General features: G+C 37.2%; 2 protein-coding genes across 3 annotated transcripts in view; one reads left to right on the top strand and one right to left on the bottom strand.

Annotated features, from left to right (window-relative positions):
- Positions 1–15,547, top strand: part of LOC128867503 (juvenile hormone esterase-like) — a 23,392-nt gene extending 7,845 nt beyond the window's left edge. The window contains exons 2-8 of the mRNA XM_054108766.1: positions 12,488–13,152; positions 13,220–13,363; positions 13,424–13,577; positions 13,642–13,827; positions 13,921–14,477; positions 14,554–14,852; positions 14,906–15,547. Coding sequence (XP_053964741.1) covers positions 12,811–13,152; positions 13,220–13,363; positions 13,424–13,577; positions 13,642–13,827; positions 13,921–14,477; positions 14,554–14,852; positions 14,906–15,110 — 1,887 coding nt within the window. The 5' untranslated portion in view covers positions 12,488–12,810 and the 3' untranslated portion in view covers positions 15,111–15,547. The remainder of the gene's footprint in view (positions 1–12,487; positions 13,153–13,219; positions 13,364–13,423; positions 13,578–13,641; positions 13,828–13,920; positions 14,478–14,553; positions 14,853–14,905) is intronic.
- On the bottom strand, positions 7,258–22,412 carry LOC128867506 (uncharacterized). 2 transcript variants are annotated; one of them, XR_008454990.1, is made up of 4 exons: positions 22,095–22,412; positions 21,850–22,017; positions 21,447–21,756; positions 7,258–7,452 (listed from the first exon to the last, which is right to left on the bottom strand). XR_008454990.1 is itself a non-coding variant. In XM_054108770.1 (3 exons), exons 1-3 carry the CDS (start codon positions 22,357–22,359, stop codon positions 21,515–21,517), a joined length of 675 nt encoding a protein of 224 aa, XP_053964745.1. In that variant the 5' UTR covers positions 22,360–22,412; the 3' UTR covers positions 21,293–21,514. The 2 variants fall into 2 exon arrangements, 1 of the variants encoding a protein (XP_053964745.1); XM_054108770.1 differs by lacking the exon at positions 7,258–7,452 and having other exon boundaries at positions 21,293–21,756.

Raw genomic sequence — 22,412 nt, 5'->3', positions numbered from 1 at the left:
ATCATTGAAAATTGAAACGTGTGCTATTTTTGGTATTACCCACTTGACATTATTCTCATTACCTAGAATTGTTTTTAGCTATGAACTTTTTGTGCATGAACTTTTCTTGCGCATTAAAATGGGTAATAAAGCAAGTGTAAAAACTAACTTATAAAACAGTAGGCAACAAAATAAAAAATAAAAATAAAAATGCAATCCCTAACTGCAGCAGAAGTTTTTAAAGGTTTTTTAATTTCTCCGATGTTTTAAAGGGGTAGCACTGCATATCCTTAGATAAGCTTTACTAATAAATGAAAACTTTGCAGTAATAATTGCCTTTAATTCAAGCCCAAAATGTTTTTTTCTCAAATCAATAGTTTAAGTACCTAAGAAGAAGCTTGGCAATCTCTTTTTTAAATAAAATAAAGTAACAATTAAAAATTTATTTGTTTTTAAGTAGACTTTGTTTGCCATAAATATGCGTGAAAAATCGAAGCGCGTCAAAATTGTACGCTACGTCTGCCTGCATTCCTTGGAATCCTTCAGTGTGAGTTGAAATAACGGGCAATTCATTGGGAATGTAACATTCTTACAGTGACCCAAAAGAAATATATTGTCACAGCAAATTGTGTGACCACTGTGGCTCTAAAGTCAATTTCGGAATTGCCATATTTTGAAAAAAGTATTCACAGTATACCCGTGATTTTGCACAGTGATTTTTGAGTTTTGAAGCCACCCTCTTCCGAAAGCTTTTTCTAGTAGATATAAATTGCATACATTTTTGAAACACACCTCCTAAAAAACAAAATGAGTTAAAAAATTATAACATTAATTTCCCAACTTCAAGAAGTCAAAAATGCCTCAACCCTTTGGGGCATTGTTTTTTATACTGCAAAAGTCTACCTTGTATTAATGAGCAAAAATTAGTTTTCAGTAATGCTATTTTATTAAACATAATGATGAACAACAATCTGGTAAAGAACCTGCACACAAATTTACTTTATATGAGGAAAGTATAAATTATTAGCTTTCTTCGATTTTTTAAATTTTTTTGAGACAGTTTTTTTATTTTTTAGAAAACCAAACTTAAAAAATGGCAAAACGTATGCCTCATCTTCTTCTTGATTGGCGCGATAACCGCTTACGCGATTTTAGCCGAGTTTAAAAAAGCGCGCCAGTCTTTTCTTTTTATGTCGTCTATTTTTATGCCTATTTCACCTAAATGATTGAAATTTTTAAGTACAATCTATATTAGTATGATCAAAATTGTTGTGAGTTAACAAAAAACTTTATATAATATTTAAACATAAAAAAATGTTCTATCGATTTTCATGGTTTGAATTATAGTATAAAAAAATAGTGATGATTCGGAATTCATGTCGACCAGTGTAATCAGCTATAAACTCATTAATTTAACGGTAACTTAATCTGTATAATTGCACAGTGTATCACTTTTGAAAATTACTCGCTCATAATTTAATAAATATTTTAACATAAAATACCCGTACACTTATACATACATACATACATACATACATAATGAACTTTCTCATAGGAACAGAGCATAACTTTTACAAAGCTGTATCGAAGAAGACTTGGTGCTTCAAATGATCATGAAATATCACATTCTGTAGTATGTTGATTCAAATTCATCCACTATGACATAGAATGCACGGGATATCTTTTGGGCAGATTATCAAGACCAAAAAGTGAGGGTGCCCTCGTTAATAAAAATATATGTAAATATCGAATGACATTTTAATATTGAAAGTTCATATAAAATTTGTGGGTAAGGAAATTCAAATTCTTCTTTAGATCTAACCAATCTTTCCTTTCCTCGGTCACCAGCAATATTTAGCGCAAATAATGGTTTTAGGGTTTGTTTGCTCTACTTATACGACATGACCTAGCCAGTGCAGCCGGCAAGTGGATAAATATACGCTTGGTGTATCTAAGAATATTTTCAATATACATACATACTTATATCATCATCATCATCATAGCATCATTGTTACAATTTGCCTCTACGTCACTCGGTCATCAGCTTTTCGTTTGATATGCCCATAGCTCCAAAAGTCGCCTTCAATGACTTGCATAGATTTTCAAAAAATTGTGCCTCCGAGATCTACTATATATCAGCTATAACAGCGTGTAGTACCAGGCTGAAAAGCAGGGATGAAAGCGTTATTTTAAGGTCAAAACGTCATTCAACGTCTCAGGGATAGATGATGATTATCGAACCTTGCCCTTCCTAACCAGCAATATGATGTATGATATGTGTTTATTTTATTTATTTACATTAAAACATAATTAATTATAAAGGCATATATTACACAAATGTGAAATAATAAAGGGTGATTAAGTTTCAAGGGCCGGTGTTGATTTTGAATAAAATACAATTTTTTTAGGAAATTATTGTCATTTCTCTTTATTACGATAATATTGGTATGGTTAAATTACGTATGGAACAAAATATCGGTCCAAATTTTCGATGACGCTGAGGCATAATTGAGGTTCTATGCCGTTAATGTGCCGAATTATTTAGTCCTTTAGTTCTTGAATTGCTGGCTTATCGACGTACACCTTTCCTTTCAAATAACCCCAAAGAAAGAAGACCAACGGTGCCGTTGATGTTTAGGTGTGGTTCACATTCAACATGGGCCCTTGAAATTTAACCACCCTTTACAATACCAATCATTTAAGTATGAACTTTTCGTAATCGAAGCATCTTAAGAAATGGGCGACCACGCAGGTCAGGTGTTGTGATTTTGGAACACTTTTTGTAGCTGAACCAGCGTGATATTAATTCGATAAGAATATCTAATGTAGAAAATGATTTAATAACTCGATCGAACGGCAGGACACTTGCAAGTAGTAGCACTTTAATGTAAAGAAAATAACCTTGTACTACTTACTGCACTATATCATTTAAAATCATAGAGTCAATCTTCACCAAGCGCAGGATTTTTAGACTTTATTTTTTTTTGTATTACGGAATTTTGCCAAATTAAAAGCTTACTAGTTTTAGTCACTCCAGAAAGATACACCAAGCTACCTGGCTGTCTCCTGATCGGAAAACGCGAAACCAGATCGATCATGTTGTGATAGATGGAAGACACGCTTCTAGTGTATTAGATGTACGCACGATCCGAGGACCCAACATCGACTCGGATCATTACCTTGTTGCAGCCAAGCTGCGCACCCGCCTCTGTGCAGCAAAAAACGTACATCTACCTGCGCAAAGAATGTTCGACATCGAAGAGCTGCAATCACAACAGACAGCCAGAAGATTCGCCACTCGACTCTCACTCCTGCTCTCGGAGAGCACTGCCCAACAAACCGGCATGCGCGAGCAATGGAGCAACATTTCTCGTTCCCTACGTACCGCCGCCGAAGAAGAAATCGGATTCCGGCGAGCCCGAAAAAACAATTGGTACGACGAGGAATGTCATGCTGCCGCAGAAAGAAAGGATGCCGCCTATAGAGCCACGCTGCGATCGGGCGCAACGCGAGCCATGTGGGATCGCTACAGAGAGCTGAAAAAGGAAGAGAGACGTATTATCCGACAGAAGAAACGAGAGGCCGAAATACGTGAGTGCGAGGAGCTTGAGATGCTGGCCAATAGGAACAACGCCCGAAAATTTTACCAGAAAGTTCGGCGGCTTACAGAAGGTTTTAAGACCGGGGCGTTGTCCTGTAAGAACAAAGACGGTGATCTGGTGACTGACGTACAGAGCAATCTTAAATTATGGAGGGAACACTTCTCGAACCTGTTAAACGGTGACAGCTGCGCATGTCATAGAGAATGTGAAGATCCCGATACCCCAATCGTTGACGACGGAATTGTCGTTCCGTTACCCGACCATGACGAGGTGAGAATAGCAATATCACGGCTAAAGAACAACAAAGCCGCGGGCGCCGACGGACTGCCGGCTGAGCTATTCAAACATGGCGGCGAGGAGCTGGTAAGGTGCATGCATCAGCTCCTATGCAAAATATGGTCGGATGAAAGCATGCCTGTCGATTGGAATTTAAGTGTGCTCTGCCCAATCCATAAGAAGGGCGATCCTGCAATTTGTGCCAATTACCGCGGGATTAGTCTTCTAAATATCGCCTATAAGGTTCTAGCGAGCGTATTGTGTGAAAGGCTGAAGCCCACCGTCAACCAACTGTTTGGACCTTATCAGTGTGGCTTCAGACCTGGAAAGTCTACCATAGACCAAATATTCACAATACGCCAAATCTTGGAAAAGACCCATGAAAGGAGAATCGACACACACCATCTTTTCGTCGACTTCAAAGCTGCATTCGACAGTACGGAAAGGAGTTACCTGTATGCCGCGATGTCTGAATTTGGTATCCCCGCAAAACTAATACGGCTATGTAAGATGACGTTGCTCAACACCAGCAGCGCCGTCAGAATTGGGAAGGACCTCTCCGAGCCGTTTGATACCAAACGAGGTTTCAGACAGGGTGACTCGCTGTCGTGTGACTTCTTTAACCTGATGTTGGAGAGCATCGTACGAGCCGCAGAACTTAATCGCTCAGGCATAATTTTTTATAAGAGCGTACAATTGCTGGCGTACGCCGATGATATTGACATCATCGGCCTTAACAACCGCGCTGTTAGTTCTGCCTTCTCCAAACTGGATAAAGAGGCAAAGCGAATGGGTTTGGTGGTGAACGAGGACAAAACGAAGTACCTCCTGTCTTCAAACAAACAGTCGGCGCACTCGCGTATCGGCACCCACGTCACTGTTGACAGTTATAATTTTGAGGTTGTAAAAGACTTCGTGTATTTAGGAACCAGCATTAACACCGATAACAATGTCAGCCTTGAAATCCAACGTAGAATCTCTCTTGCCAACAAGTGCTACTTTGGACTAAGTAGGCAATTGAGCAGTAAAGTCCTCTCTCGACGAACAAAACTAACACTCTACAAGACTCTCATCATGCCCGTCCTAACGTATGGCGCAGAAGCTTGGACGATGACAACATCCGATGAAGCGACGCTTGGAGTGTTCGAGAGAAAGATTCTGCGTAAGATTTTTGGACCTTTGCACGTTGGCAACGGCGAATATCGTAGACGATGGAACGATGAGCTGTATGAGCTTTACGACGACATAGACATAGCGCAGCGAATAAAGATCCAGCGGCTTCGTTGGCTGGGTCATGTCGTCCGAATGGATACAAACGCTCCGGCTTTGAAAGTATTCGATGCGGTACCAGCTGGTGGTAGCAGAGGAAGAGGGCGGCCTCCTCTGCGTTGGAAAGATCAGGTGGAGAGGGACTTGGCTTCACTTGGAGTGTCCAATTGGCGCCGGTTAGCACGAGAAAGAAACGACTGGCGCGCTTTGTTAATCTCGGCCAAAATCGCGTAAGCGGTTATCTCGCCAATTAAGAAGAAGAAGAAGAAGTTTTAGTCACTCACAAGATATCTGTATTCACATAGTGCAATCTGCCGAGAAAAAAATAATTCCTTCATTGATGAAAATTCTGATTTTTCACAAATTTTTCGGTGGTTCTGTTCTGAGTCAGACACTTCAGGATCTGTAGAAACTTCTAAAATATTTTTCTGTTATCAAATTTATCACATCACTGTTGATGTGCTTTAAAATTTGTGAAGTTCTTGTTGCGTGATTTCAATCCTTGTTCAAATAACATATTTATTTTGTATAATATCTGTCCCAAAATACGAGTAACTATCGAATTGACTGTAATCGAGGCGTGAGTTGGGTTTTGGACTTGTTTCAGGACCTATGTATAAGCTGTTGGTACATATGAGGACTTTGGAAGCGGACTTTATCGCACTGATGATTGCGCTGCGGATGGCGGTCGCTTCTGCGGTAAATGCATATGCAATGTCTGATAGTATTTGCATTTTTAGGACGTGCGTAATTGGGGGATGAGTATTTAGACTTGGAGCCATCTGTGTTCTATAACGCCCATTTTTTCGCTTCATAACGAGCTTTGCATTCCAGGAATGACTGGCGATAGGCATCAGCAGAAACATTGGATTTTTTGGTTCTTGAAAGACTGGCGTCACATGATGTTTTTTTAATAATCTGTGGTGGGTGGGTTAAAATGTGGTTTCTCTCGGGGCAGGGTAGATTTAAGTTCTTTTCCGTCTTTACGGCGGCCGCCGTAGCCGAATGGGTTGGTGCGTGACTACCATTCGCAATTCACAAAAAGAACGTAGGTTCGAATCTCGGTGAAAAATTAACATTTTCTAATAGCGGTCGCTCCTCGGCAGGCAGTGGCAAAACCTCCGAGGGTATTTCTGCCATGAAAAAGCTCCTCATAAAAATATCTGCCGTTCGGAGACGGCTTGAAACTGTAGGTCCCTCCATTTGTGGAACAACATCAAGACGCACGCCACAAATAGGAGGGGGGCACCCAAAAAGGGTGTACGCGTCAATTATATATATATACCGTTTTAAGAACTAGGAGTAAGGTAGAGTGCAGAGTAAGTAGAGGGAATACTTTGGCTGTTTTTTGTTAGCCGTATGTGTTTGATATATTGTAGTTGTCAATAACTGAGTGTAATGAAAATGTTATTTTAGGTACCAGGCGAGCGTGGATTTCGCGTATTCTTTTCTGCAGTGTTGTTAGGCTTCTGCCACAATGTTTTTTAGGGCCTAGTTCGGAAGACACGAATGTCGAAAGTAAAAATGAATTCAGAATATAATATTTTCCCAAGCTGTTTGTGGAAAATATAATGTAAAAAAGTAACTGGAAAACAATCAGTTTAGATTCATAATCTGTATATATACAATATATTTGTGTATTCATTATTTTTATTTCAATGACTGTGTGCCACTGTGATTGAATTATTACTTTGTAATTGTAATATGATGAGGGAAAATCACACGTAAATTGATAAACTATATATGTATTTATGTTTACTTGTGTATACGCAATTGTAATTCTACAAATATTTAGATACATGTGCACTATTGTTTGTAGGTAAATGAAAGTAATTATAAATTATGAATTAACCGCATTTATTTGAGTACGAAGTTAACGTGCATTAGCTGCACATACAGATTTACTCACAAACAGTTCAATTATGCTTAGACCTCTATTTCCGGCTGAGGTTGGTACTCATCGATTATTCTCAATAACTGATCAACAAGAAAAAAACAATGTTCCATTACGGCCTTATTAACAGTACTCCTTACTTTCTTAAATATATGATTAAGCGCGCAGTGCGAGAACATTTGTACGTAGTGTATGTATGTATGTAAATATGTGTACATTTTTCAAATATCTGAAGTAGCTGCTGCTGCTGTCGGTTTGTTTTTGCTGCTGTGTGTGTAAAGACTCATTACGTTTTGCAGCTATTAAAGAATAAAACCAAATGGACTAGGTCTTGAATTTCTCAGATGTTTGCGGCTAGCCATAGTAAACGGTTGAGGTGAAAAGTAAACGATCTGTGTACATCTGCGCGGTATATTTTGATTGAAGAAAAAACTATATTGTAATAAAAAAATGTAAACAAAAAAGGGACTGATAAAATAATAAAAATTCATATATAATAATAAATATATAACAACAAGAGATACCAAAGGAAAAATCATTTGTGGTATGAATTGAAGTGTATTAGTTAATGGAACATACAAATTGTGAGAAATTGACGTTTTATCATTTACAATAAAAAACAAATTTTATGATCAACAGGTAAATAAATAAATATAACAATCCAGTAAATTCAAATGTCAAATCATAAATTTTAATGGAATACATCTTCAAATATATATATATATGTACACACATACATATGTACATATGCATATACAATTTAAGCTTAATGGATACACCGGTTCGTAAACATTTTTTTTTTTGTTGAGTTTTAAGTTATATGAAAAAAGTTGCTACAATTTTGTTTGCGGGATGAAATTTCTGCTGTAGAAAATTTGAAGTTGCTACAAAAGGATTCTCGCGCCCATTTTTTGTCAAGAAGGCAGACAACAATTGGATAACTGGGGAAAAAAATTAAAGATTTTATGCTCAAGAATCGTCGACTGACCATTATATATAGACATAATTGGCGTTTACACCCTTTATTGGTTATTTGGCCGAGCTCCTCCTTCTATTTGCGGTGTGCGTCTTGATGTTGCTCTACAAATGGAGGGGCGTAAAGTTTTATGCCGGCTCCGAACGGTAGTTGGTTTTTTGAAGAGATTTTTCATGGCTGAAATACTCTCGAAAGTTTTCCATTGCCTGTCAAGAAGCGACCGCTATTAGAAATAACTATTTTTTATCGTTTGGTAATGTTGGTCAAACACTAAGCACAAGAAGTTTTCTTAACTTCTTAAATTATCATGGTGCAGGGAACTATAAATTTATTCCAGATGTCCAAACTGTTTTTTGCTACAAAATTTGCACTGGAACATTTGTCCAGAACCTCAAATCACATGCTTGTGTATATTGTTTCACGTCCATCATATATTTATTTAGCTCCGTGTTATCTAATTGACTAAGCAGACCTCCTCGTGGTCACCGTTTCAAATCCACAGGAGATGTACAAGTTGAATCATTGAGTCAGCTGTTGAAGAAGCAAAATACGTAGTGTATAATACAGGGAGGCCAACCTGCGGTTCTTAGAAAAATTATTAGTGGTTCTCGATAGGTGTACCCGAGCATCCTTTTCTTTTTTGTACTATTATATTGTTACGGATTTCTTACGTCTCTTGGTTTGTTTCTGAATCCATTTGAAAATAACAGAATTCAAGGTGAGTTTTCCGTTTCTAATATACTTATAAATAGGACCAAAAAGCATCTGACGAATTATACTTAATAAACATACAAGAATATCGAGTTCTACAATTAATATATAATTCGACGTCTGTTACTGAATTTTGGAAACTTGTACCAGAATCGAAGTATCCTGAATTATCGAATGATTTCAACATACAGAACAACGTACGTATGTGAAGTATTTTCTACCACTTTAAATTCATGAAATCCAAACACCGATCAGTATTAACTAACCAGCCTTTCAAAGAATTACTGAGAAGTGCTGTCACCAATTATTGCATCGAATTTTCTCTTTTTTATCTTTATTTTGCAAGTTTGTAATACAATTTTTTTTACCAAATAAACTAGTGTCAAACAACTTCTTTTGAAGCGTTATGCTACCTTACTACCTACTTTGTAGAATCCAATATTCCGGGCCAATACGTTTTTCTTACTAACTTTTTGATTTCATGTAAATGTATAAGTATACACTTCTTTCTTAAGCTGACTTAGGTTATTGTTTGTGACAACAGAACAACAAATGTCCCAATAACCTAGTCCGAGAAGTATTTTAAGTATAAGTATGTATAAGTATATTGTATAAGATATATATATGAAATACAAGGTGGTCCAAATACACGTTTCTTTTCTAATCGTAGGTGGTTTCACTAAAAGCACTTTTCTGCTTGAAAGCTTGACTCTCCGTAAGCCTCATACTTCTGCGGAACGAAATGGTTCGCGTAACAGCACTCTAGAATTTTACAAAATCAACTTTTTTTGGTTTGGGAAATAGTTTTGCATCTTGAAAATAACGCAAACCTAAAATCCTGTGATGGGAAAATACTTATTTATTTATTAGTTAAATAAATACAATCTTTTAAAATATTATACTTCAATTCGTTGCTATTCGTAAAAATTTAAATAAATTTTTTTGTTTTTTTCGGCCAGAAATTAAACTATTTTTCAAAAGTGTACCATTTTTATAATTAAAAAAACTCCTATAAACTTCAAAAAGTAAAAATTTAGAATATAAGATTTTTCTATTGTATAAGAAATAATTCCGCCAGTGAAGAAGTTTAAAAAATGGGCGATTTCACAGATTCAGTCTCAATACTTATTGAATAAATTCTTTGAAAAGAATTTTAGGTTTTTTTCTATACTCAAAAAAAGGAAAGAAAAGAAAATAGCAAAATTAGACCTTGTTCGGAAACATCATTTCTATCAATTGTTCGTAGAACTAAAACTGTGCAATGAAATGGAGCACAAAAAACGGCAAGAATGCAGTGAAGCAATTATAGTATTGTAGAATATTTGATCATCTCCGTTTTGTCCCTAAGCGTCACATTTTTTTCACAGTGTATTAAGATATTCCTTATTTGGTCTCAAGTGGATCTAAATTAATTGATAGAACTCGTATAAAACTACATTTACCATTCATATTATCTTTAAGAGTCTATCATAAAATTTAATGGCATATTTTTGTGAAACATTTAAGCCCAATATTTCTTACCCGTGTGGCAGATTTTAAAAATCTTATAAATATTAAGTTTGTAGGGCCAAAGGAAGATTTAAATACTACCACTAAAATATTCAACGGGAAATTTTATTACAGGTCTTTTTAGACGAAAATAGAGTGCGATAATGTAAAAAAGTGCACCATTTATTTATTTCTAACCCTATTGAACCTACCTATCTTCTCTAATGAATTATAACATGTTCATATGTGAATCTATAAAAACTCTTTCCTGCACCACATTGCTTTAACATCTTATAAAGTCTAATTAATTCTGAAAAAGTATATAAGTAAGTTACACTTATTTCCTCCTTTGCGGAGTCTTTTCATTATGCTTATCGACTTATTCAGCGGAGAAATCAAAATTGAGTGGTAATCGGATTCAGCAAGGAAGCCCTATGCCACACTGACCAAAAACCAATCATTCCTTCCCCATTAATTTCAGTAAATATGCAATTTAACTCCGCTAGACCTTTTTTATTATGTGGGACAGGAGACAGGGACAATTAGGTTAGGTTAGGTTGACCTCGCTGGCTAAAAACCATCACCTATGGTTGTTGCAGCAGCATACTAAACCCTGCCACTGCAATGTAGATTACCGGCCGTCTTCGTCTAGCTCATCTAACGGTAGGCCCAGTAAACTTGCTGTTTCGACAGGTTGGGTCCAGAGGTTGAGGGGTGTTACTATAGATGTGTGGTTTTGATGGGCCATGTGAAAAGGTGGTTAGTGTCGTGCGGGGTGCTTTCACGTGCCGAAAAAATGTTGGGGGGTCGAAACAGCAAGTTTACGGGGTCAATTCTGGATAGGTAGGAGTTTAGTCTGAATGTAATTGTGCCAAGGTTACGCGGGTGGGTAGTGGTTGGACTCCGATTACGGCATTCGGGAGTCGGGAGCTTAAGAAGGTGGTAAGTATCTCTCGATGAATGTCGTTACTTTTCTGTCTAAACACTATCCCATCCAGTAGTTGTCGATTTGTTTTGTTCTGAACCTCATCGGAGCAGTTGAAGAGGAGCCTTCTGGCGTGCCTGGCAGGCGGTTGTGGTTCAGTTGTCTATATGGGTGAAACTCGCGGTAGCACTCTAGTAGGAAGTGTATGCTAAGCAGTTTATTGTTTTCCTTTACAGGAAGCATATGCACCTCGTTATGTAGGTGTTGTAGTGGGGAAATTAGGAAGCATCCCGTTCGAATGACAGTGTTTTGGCATGTCTGTAGATTTGTTCATTGCATATCACTAGTTCCGGATGACCAGACAGGTGCAGTATAATTTAGAGCCGGCCGGCTAATTGCATTAAATGGGGCGAGCAACATTTTTTTGTCTTTGCCCAAAGTACTGCCGGCTAGCGATTTGAGGACCTTATTGCGGTTTTGGCCTTTAGTAGCAATTGCGGTTGTGTGCGTAAAGAAGGAGACCAAATTATCGAAGTTTACTCTCAAAATTTTGGGGTTATTTACAGTCGGTATTGGTGCGTCGTCGACTTTGACATTAAGCTGTAGTTGGACCTCCTTTGTCCGGTGGGCTTCCCAAGTTTCAGTAGTGAGACCACTATCCCTGATTTCCACTTGTCAGGAATTATGAGAGTAGCCATAGACATATTGAAAACCCTCAAGAGGTACACAACCATCGTTGTTTGTAATTTCCGCTCTCTTTTCTATACAGGGATATTACGAATCTGCATTCTTTCACGGTTTTGCAAGTTACTAGATTCCTCCAGGGTAAAGAAAACAAAATTTGACCCAAAAAAAGACAGACCCAATATTCATGTTGACCGGTGTAATAAGCACACACTTGTATCTTAACCACCCTTTATAAGTATATATATAAACCACAAAATTGGCACAAAAGTATGTAAATTAATTTCCTATATTCAAAAGCATTCATCATTTTAAGTACAGTGATTATGAAGCAAAGAATTTATGTGTTTTTCCATTCATCTGTCGTATAATAACTAAAACTATTTTTAAATTCCTTGAAATAGCCTTGCGCGCCTCAATATATAATACAACATAATTTTACTGTATATTTATATGATAAAAACAAACTAAAATAAATTTCCAAAATAAATCGCATCAAAAGCAAGACTACAAACAATTAATATGTTAGCATACATTTCTATGAATAAATTTGTTAATAAAAAAATGCAGAAAATATTAAATATTTTAAATAAGGTGGATGTTTAATTTTTAAATCAACTGTTTCTGCACTGGCTAATTAGTGTTGGGTTTCACATGTCTTCTGTTTGTTATTTTCCTTACAGCTTTTGAAGGGTGACCTGTAATTTTTTTTGAGCGATCAAGTTTATGACACGAAATAAATATAATAATCTTCTAAATGTGTATACAAACACGCATACATAAAATACGATACATACACACACATGTGAACGGACCAGTCTAGACGACTTGGCAGCTGCTATCTAGGCGAAAAATTCGACTTGAGCTTTTGTTTGAGGTGCGGCACAGCTCAGACAGTCTTATTACAAAATTTAATCACTCACACACGTAGTAATAGTAAATACAAACATACTATTAGTATTGCTGCTACAACAACAGCAACAACAAACATACTACACATAAATATATGATGACGTCGCTGACGATGGCGGAGGCGGCAATGGCGACCTTTCTTTCTCCGATTAATCTCTCATCACACGTTTGGCAGACACTTTTTATTACCTTTTTGTTGGCATCATTATGCTTTCGAGCAACAACAACAATAACAACAATATCAACAACAATGACAAACAAGTCTTGCGCTGAACAGATAGATATAGATATGATTAAAATGGATACACCGAGAGTATGCGGGCATGATATGGGTTGTTTGCAGGGCAAATATATGACAGGCTTGCAGACGAAACGCTTTCAGGCCTTTCTAGGTATACCCTATGCTTTGCCACCAGTGGGTGAGTTGCGCTTTGCGGTAAGTTGGTTGCAGAGTGAAATGATGACTCAAAAACAAACAAAAAAAATTTTTTTTACTTATTTAGAATCCCAAAGTTTTTCCACGCTGGTGGGGCATCTTAGACGCAACCAAGCCGAAGCAAGATTGTGTGCAAAAAAATTATATACTGCCTAACCCTGTGGTGCAGGGCATTGAGGATTGCCTTTATTTGAATGTTTATAGGCCATTGGTAACTGGTAAAATGGCATTATTTAAAAAATTCTAGCAATGAAAAGTTTATTATTCTTAGACGAGCGCTCAGCAGCCGCTGCCAGTAATGGTTTACATACATGGCGGTGGTTGGTTCAGTGGCAGTGCGAGCCCTCTTTTACAAGGTCCGGAGTATTTTATGGATACAAAGAAGGTTATATTAGTGACAATCGCTTATAGATTGGGCCCGTTTGGTGAGTATTGAGTGCTTGAGCGGCGAGAATATTGAAACTATTGTAATGCTGTGTCAACATTTAGGTTTTCTCTCAACTGACGATGCCAATATGCCCGGCAATCTGGGACTTAAGGATCAAAATCTTGCATTACGTTGGGTAAAACGAAATATCGCTGCATTTGGCGGTGATCCAGCAATGGTAACAATATTTGGCCAAAGCGCTGGTGCCGTTTCAGCGCATCTGCACATGTTGAGCAAACAATCCGAAGGTTTTTTGCTAATTAATCTTTTTATTTTTTTGCACTTCATCGAGTATCTACTATTAGTATTCACTCTTCATACAAATTTTTTATATTTTGCAGGCCTCTTCCACAGTATTATCACCATGAGCGGCACTGCAAATGTACCCTTTGCCATCACCTACCATCCGCTTCAACAGACCCGCACAATGGCCAAACTTTGTAATATCAGCAACGCGGATGAGATGAGTACTGTTGAACTAGCACGTGCTTTACGTTCTGTGAACGCTATCGAGCTGTTGGAAGCGGGTGATGGTCTAAAATATTGGAATGTTGATCCCATGACGAATTTCCGACCGATTGTAGAGAAACATGCCGATAAGGATGCTTTCCTCACACAGCATCCGGTGCAATTATTGGCTAAGGCTGCATACAAGCCTGTGCCCTGGTTGGCAGGCATGGTGCCAGGTGAGGGCGCAGTGCGGGTACTATCGATTTTGGCAAACCAAACATTGAAACAACAATTCAATGATAATTTTCATGAGCTCCTTGAAAAACTACTCGAGTTTCCAGAATCCTTCAACACCGCGCAGCTGGTGGCAAAAACACAACAAGTCATCGATGAATATTTCGATGGACAAGCAGAAATCAATAATGCGACAGCGCGTGGTTTTCTTGAGGTGAGTGAATGGGATGGCTGCGACATTATTGCTATGGTGATTTAAAAAATAAAACAATATTTATTGCTTTTCCCAGTGCATCAACGATCGGGCTTTTCATCAACCGTATTACAATGCTATCGATGCCTATGTGCGTACAGTAGATACCCAAAAGTATCCGATCTACTTGTACAAATTCAACTACAGTGGACCCAATAGCTTTGCCAATATCTACACAGGTGGTGTTTCGATAAGCGATTTCGGTGTAGTGCATTGCGATGACCTCATTTATAGCTTTCGTGCGCCAGTGCTATTTCCAGATTTTCAAAAGCTTTCGGTGGATGCTTCCGTTGTAGCGCAGTTCGTTGGGACTTTCGTACACTTTGCGAAATATGGGTGAGCTGGCGTTTTGAATTTAGAATAAAAATAATTTACATGTTTATATGCAGCAAGCCGCAGAGCGCGGACACTTTGCAGTTATGTGATGAAACCACATTTGATGCCAAATCGGAGGCAATCTGTGATTATCAGGAGTTCCGGAACGCTGGATCCAATGCTTTAGAAATCTTCACAAACAATGAATTTAATGTGAGGCGAGCAAAACTGTGGAACAAGATTTTGGAAATAGATGACGGTTCCAAAATATTTGCCTAACTTTGCTCTTTTTTTGAGGAGTTTAAACTAGTTTTTAAAAGATGTTTGTACTGAGTATCTACTGAGATTTTAGTTAGTAATAATATTAATAAGAAGGAAACTTTTGCAATCTAGTGGTTATTGAAGATCATATTAAGATTTTCGTTAGGTTGTATATATAAGGCGTAGTTGATACATCGGGTATATAAGTATATAGTATGTATATATATAAATTAAAATATGTCGAGAAATATGAGAAGAGCAAGTTTTCTGGTATTTATTTACTTTTTGTACTTTTTTCAAAAGATTTGTTTTGGTATACTAACATGTTTAATATTATTTTAAACATTCTAAAGTTTTATTCTTATACAAATAATTCATAAAAACAAATTCAGTTTAAAATTATTGCCGAATAAAAATTATATTCATACACAATGCAAGACACTCGTAAATACAGAATGCTAATTTTATATGCCTCACAGATTTGACTGACCTTATTTTCTTATTTCAGGCTGAAATCTAGAGTAGAATAATACATTTTCTGTATGACGTTGAATAACATATATAATTGGCGCTTACCCTTTCTTTGGTTTTCTATGAGGAGCTTTTTCATGACAGAGATACTTTCAGAGTGTTACCATTACCTGCAGACGGGTGACCCCAATATTGAAAAACATAAAATTAAATTGCTGCAATGGATCTTCAACATAATAATTAGTGAGTTAGTAATTCTGCCGTTCAAAGAGGAAAACATAAAACTTGTCAAAGAGTGCAAGCGCAAATTATATATAAATACAAGTGTTTTTAAGACTGACAATATCCGAAGAGGTGTCCCTTGAAGTGCTTGGGAGAAAGATTCCGCGGAAGATTTTTGGACTTTTGCACGTAGGTGACGCCGATTATCGTAGGCACAATGAGCTGTATGCGCTTTATGGCAACATATGTAGACACATAGACATAGCGCAGCGAATAAAAATCCAGTGGCTACGTTGGCTGGGTCATGTCGCCCGAATGGATACAGGCGCTTCGGGTCTGAAAGTACTCGATACGGTACCAGCTGGTAGCAGCCGAGGAAGAAGAGGGCCTCCCCTGCGTAGGTGAAGAAGGGCTTGGCTTCACTTATTGTGTCCAACTGGCGCCGATTAATGTGGTTATAATTTAATTGAATACATTTTTTTCGAAACGTTTGACTTGCAATCCCAACGAGTTTTTGAGTCGGGATGAGACATAGAATGATCACAACTCATCAGAGACTAAGAAAATGTAGATATTCTCATAGTGCATAGTCGAAGAAAGCCAAATTAGGTTAGTCAGTAAACCAAGTCATAGAGACAGTTTTTTAAGACAGTCAGGAGGCACCGTCTCAATTACGCGGACCAAGACCAAGACAAAACAGACCGACAATTGCTGGAACGGACAGTGTACAGACAGACAATTAACGACACTCATCGGGAGACTATTACCACCCTCTTAAGCTCCCGACCCCCGAATGCCGTCATCGGAGTCCAACCACCATCCATTGAAGACGAAGAGCTCCAACTTCCCCGAGAGTCACGCGTAACCTTGGCCCAATTACGTTTTGGATATTGTAGCAGGTTCAACTCCTACCTATCCAGAATGGACCCCGCCAAACAAAACATATCACCGGCATGTGAAGGCACCACATACGACACTAACCACCTTTTCAAAACCCCACAAACCCACTCATCTAACACCTCCCTCCCTCTGGACTCAACCTGTCGAAACACAAGTTTCCTGGGCCTACCGTTAGATGAGCTAGACGAAGACGACCGGTGATTTACATTACACTGACAGGGCTAAGTTAACTGCTACAACAACAACCACAACAGTTTTTTAAGAATATATAGTATATACATAGTAGTGCAAGCGGATGATGTTATGCAGAACCGTTGCACGAGTTCGATGCCAATTGAAAGCAAACAACGACAGCATTTGGCGAGCAAAAAGTTAGTTTCCACCAGAAAAGCGCGTCTGCGCAAGAGTTCTCAGTCGAAATAGGAAAATTACATGAATTACGAGTGGGTTACGAATTGCTTACACATGCACAGGCTCTAATGCAATGGCAAGCCTCGGAGTGTATTTCTGCAATGAAAAGGCTCTTCCTAAAAAAATGAAAATACTAGTCGAAACTACAAATCTTGATGATGTATCTAAAAACTCTTACTTTTTTCTGAAAAAAAAAATATTGAAAAATAATGAAATATTGAGAAAGATTATAAATTCCTTTAGAGAGTTCAATTCAAAAACACACGACTATGACTATACTGTTTTATCTTTGAAGTAGGAACCCATTATTTCTGTGATCATCTAACGCACATTTTCTATGGACAAACATATAATTTTTTTATGCGATAATAGACATAGAACATCAAACATGTTAATATATAACTATAAGGCGCTTACATCCCTTATTTGGTATTTGGCGGAGCTCCTCCTCCAATTTGCGAAGAGCGTCTTGATGGTTTTCCACAAGCAATAGCAATAAAACTAAATTTAATATATGTTTTTTAATTACTTTTTGTTTATTTATACATAAATACATATTTTAGCTCGACCAAAATCGCTTAAGCGGTTATCGCGCCAATCAGGGCGAAGAAGAGCGTATGAACGCTATGCATCATTCGTATTGTTTTGCAGCAGTTTTAATTTAGGCAGCGTTTATAAGAGTTTCGCATTTGATTTTTAGTGCATATTATGCCTTAGCGTAGTAATTATTTTCCCTTACATAAAATATATGCGATAGAAAAAATATATTTATGTATTATGCAAATACTATAGTGCCAGATAATTTGCACTTGATTGTGAACTACCATAATACTTTTTTGATTGAATATGAAAAATAATTCACTCATAAATATTTCATGTATAATGATATTTATTACTTTTATTATAAAACCACTGTGCAACAAAATCAAACAATATTTTACGCAAAAATTATGGATTTCTTTTTCCCTGAACTAATATATTAGCACTGTAAAATGGAGACAAACAATCCAACAATTTCAACGTTATAATCATTTCAACAAGTGTTCGGCTTTATTTAATTGTTTTTTTTTTAATAATTGCTTTTTTCGTTTTTAATTTTAACTTTTTTTCTAAATTTGGAAAAAGAAGATTCGTCAATATTGCAAAGGTTGCAAATTAGTTTGTAGTGGTCTCTTGAGTTTTAGCCAGAAGTCACACGGAGCCAAATCATGCGAATACGGTGGTTGCGGAACGATATGCGTGGAATTTTTGGCGAAATGGTCACGAAGAACGAGTGCAGTGTGAGACGGTGCATTATCGTGATGCAAAAACCAAGAGTTGTTGGCCCATAATTCTGGTCTTTTTAGACGAATTGCTTCACGTAAACGAGGCATAACACTCAAATAATAATCCTTATTAACAGTTTGGCCAGGTGGAAGGAATTCATAGTGCGCCACACCACGAAAATCGAAAAAAATGTCATCATGACCTTTATTTTTGAACGACTTTGACGTGCTCTTTTCGGTCTCGCCTCGCCTTTAGCACGATATTCGCTTGATTGTCGGTTGTTTCAGGGTCATAAGCATAAATCCAAGTCTCATCTCCCGTAATGATGCATTTGAGCTTGTCCTGATCTGATCTGAAAGCATTGTTTCACACACATCAACGCGACAACTTTTTTCGTAGGCCCAAATGGTCTGTCAAAATGGTTTTCACAGATCCTTCTGATATTCCGATCATATCAGTAAGGTCTTTAACAGTCAACCGACGATTTTTGAGCACTAACTCCTTCACTTTATTGACGTGTTGGTCATCTGTTGACGTCGATGGTCGTCCGGAGCGCTCCAAGACCCTCGACCTTTGAAGTCTTTGTACCACTTATAAACATTTTACTGCGACATGGTCGAATCACCAAATGCCTTCTGCAACATGCTAAACGTTTCCACAGCCGAAATTTCATTCCGCAAACAAAATTTGATGGCACTTCTCTGCTCAATCAAATCAGACATCGTAAAAATCGAAAAATGCACTCTTGGTCGTTTGGTAAACACAAGCGTAAATATATTACTGATAATGACATTCACATGAAAGTTGGCTCAGATGTTATTAACAGTGCTGCCAACTCATGAAAAAAATAACTAGAGCGAAATTTTAATCCCGCGAAGTTTGACGTATAAGTTCACCTTACTTTTTGCCCACAGTAGTACATACAACCATGTACAGATAAATAGGACAAATGTTAACGTTATATGTTAAGTTAAGATTTTAGTACGAACTCTGCTTTGATAAAATAAATTTGTTTGTTTACATTTATTACCGTTATTAAGGTTACATTTATGCGAGGAGTTTACCGTTTTTTTCGATGGAATTTTTTGCGTTCTATTTTATTTATGCTTATTGCTGTTTTGAAATAGACACAAAAATAGGACATTTTAACTTGTGCAGCGGAGAGTAACACTTTAATATTGTTTCAGCGACTTTTAGTAAAAATTTTGTTTCTTAAATAAAATTTTAAAGTAATTACTAAAAATGGGACGCGAAAAACATTGCACTCCGGAGTAAAGAGCTCTTATATATCGTATGAGTCAAAACGGAAAAAGCTATGCAGAAGTAGCTGAAAAGATGATGTGCTCTCGGAAAATGGTTTATAATGCTCTTAATTTAGTTAACACATTCGCAGACGTGAATCCTATAGCATTCATTTTAATAGTGATGCAAGATGATTGGATGATACAGCATTCAAATTTTAAAGCCAAGTTTTGTTCATTTAATTTCATGTAACTTTAAGTTTTTGTAATTAATATATGTTTCAAAGTAATGATCACTTGATTCATTAAGTACTTTCATATAACAGTAAAAACACGATGCTCTGACTACTCTTATTATATATCTAGAATCAGATTTGAGATATTACAATTGCCTGTCAAAAATAATTGCCTGTCTATTTTTGCAGCTCCCTGAAATGTTTAGTGTACGCGAATGTGTTAAGAAAGATTCATCCTATCTAAGCAAAAAAAAAACGGAAAGAAAACCAAAACCGCGAACAACTGATGTTAATGTGGTTCGAGCTATAATACGCAAGAGCAAAGCAGATCGTTTTAAGTCGGCGCGGCAAATAATGCTTCAAATAAACCAAGCATCTGGTCTACAGGTGTCCAGAAATCGTGAAGGAGGGCGACTTAACGAAGCCCAGCTGTTTGGCCGCATAAGCAGAAAAAAACCACTCCTCTCAAAAATATATTATATATCAAACACCGACTTGCCTTTGCAAAGCCGACGCATTCTATTCAGTTTTGGAAAAACGTACTTTGGACCGACGAAACCAAAATAAATAGGATCGGACCAGATGGGAAAACTATTGCACGTCATCCAAAAAATCAAGCGCTAAATCCTAGGTTCACAAAAAAGACGATTAAACACATGGTGGCATGGTGTGTGGGCCGATTGTTCGCGTGATTGGTATCTGGATATACTCCAGAATAAAATGGAGCCTTTTGCGTTTGAGTTTATGCCATTAAATGGGACATTTATGCAGGACAATGATCCAAAGCATACAGAAGAGAAAAAATTAGTGTACTGGATTGGCCGGTGCAGAGCCCTGATCTCAATCCAATAGAAAATTTGTGGAATGACGTTAAGGTCAAAATCGCTTACAAAAATTTTAAAAATTTTATTTGTGGGCCGCAGTTGAGGAGGCTTGGTATTCGATTCCAAAGGAAAGATGCCACAAGCTTGTAGAAAGTGTGGAGCGACGGCTTGAAGAAGTAATCAAAAACAGTGGATATAGTGCAAAATACTAATCTGGTAAAGCAATATTATTACTTAACTATCTGATTTGTTTACTATTTTTGCTTTTATTTGGACTTTTTTAGGATGTGCTATTTATGTGTCCAGGAGGTTTTGTGAGTTATCAACGTTTTCGTAAATTAAATCAGAACTGAAATTCTTTTTGACCATTTTTTTGTTTTAAATAGGTAGTAAATATGATATTTATTTTTTATGTTGCTTTTTTCCCAATAAAAAATAATTATATAAGAACATATTCCACTCTTTGCTTTCAAAGTCTAAATGTGCTATTTATATGACCATGGCTGTATATATGACTACCGGTATCATTATGAATCATTAAAAACAAAAAAACTAGTGAGCCTACTAACATGTGAAATTGCCCATAGGCAACGTTAGCATCGAATGGGTTAAAACACTCTATACCTTGATTAATTGAACTAACTTTAATAGTTCACTGACAAAAAAACTAATTTTCAAAAAATTCCACAAATAAACAATCTTTTGGAGAATCACAAAAAACAACAGTGCTTTAGTTCAAGTTTTAGCAGTAAAGCGCGCCAGTGCCATTACACACACACTTACATATATTTGTACATATACATACACATTGATATGTACTACGTTTATATGTACGATATTCTTCATGCCCTTCAATCAATATCCATTTCATCCACTCTGCTGCGTACGCGATTTTTCTTCTTCGTCTTCTTTGACGGCGGTGGTGGAAGAAAACTTTCCAAAAATTCTATGGTATTTAAAATAGTATCCCTGCTCACATTGCCAATGTGATCCTTATCGAAGAAAACAACTGGTTCATTGATCAGATTTGCGCATGTGCAAGGAGTAGAACGTACCGGGCCAAGCCTTTCAACATCAGTAGCCGTGACCGTTGCTGCGTGAGCACAGAGGAAGTTTATACAGGTATAAAAAATTGAATGTATTTTCAGATAAAATTTTATTTTATGCACATCTTTCACACTCTTACCAAAAATGGGTCTAAAGCACTCCTTAATCTGTATCCACTTTTCACAAAATTGCTTGATGGAGCTATCGTTTTGTTTGAAGAAGGTGCGTGCAGTCGCATCGACGCGTCCCTGTATGAAGTTTGGTATGAATGGCCACTTGCCTTTAGCGGCAAAAAAGCAAACAATATCTGCAAAGAAATAAGAAAGATTGCAATTTTGTTCTTAAAAATTATTAGCAATTCAAAAACACTATATATCCACCTACAAGGTATATTGAATATATGAAAGAAGCTACGTCGCTGTTCCAGACTAGAAATCGCATGGATGCCTCTCCCTTCTACGCCCACCATCTGGCCAACCAAACGTCCCTCATTTACATGATTTTCATCGGCGTTGTCTGTCAAACTGAATGGAATATCCGCAATACGTACGCTACGCATATATGCCTCAGTGAGCAGCACCTGATAGAGCAGCAAGAGCAAGAATATTGGCAACACACGCCCCAGCAGTTGTGCGCGCAGTGACTTCATTGCACTGTCTTTCGTTTGACTTCACCAAAGTTTAAACTGAATTATTGAGCGAG

Source organism: Anastrepha ludens, chromosome 6 (assembly GCF_028408465.1).
Source record: "Anastrepha ludens isolate Willacy chromosome 6, idAnaLude1.1, whole genome shotgun sequence".
Classification (NCBI taxonomy): domain Eukaryota; kingdom Metazoa; phylum Arthropoda; class Insecta; order Diptera; family Tephritidae; genus Anastrepha; species Anastrepha ludens.
The sequence above is the reverse complement of the archived record's forward strand: the minus strand, read 5'-3'. Positions and strand labels throughout refer to the sequence as shown.

Excerpts from the sequence above, each read along its gene's own strand:
- LOC128867506 (XM_054108770.1), bottom strand. The coding sequence starts at position 22,359 with ATGAAGTCACTGCGCGCACAACTGCTGGGGCGTGTGTTGCCAATATTC. Across the intron at positions 22,018-22,094 it reads TCATATATTCAATATACCTT|ATATTGTTTGCTTTTTTGCC; the intron begins GTAGGTGGATAT and ends ATTTCTTTGCAG. Across the intron at positions 21,757-21,849 it reads GTGCTTTAGACCCATTTTTG|CAACGGTCACGGCTACTGAT; the intron begins GTAAGAGTGTGA and ends GTGCTCACGCAG.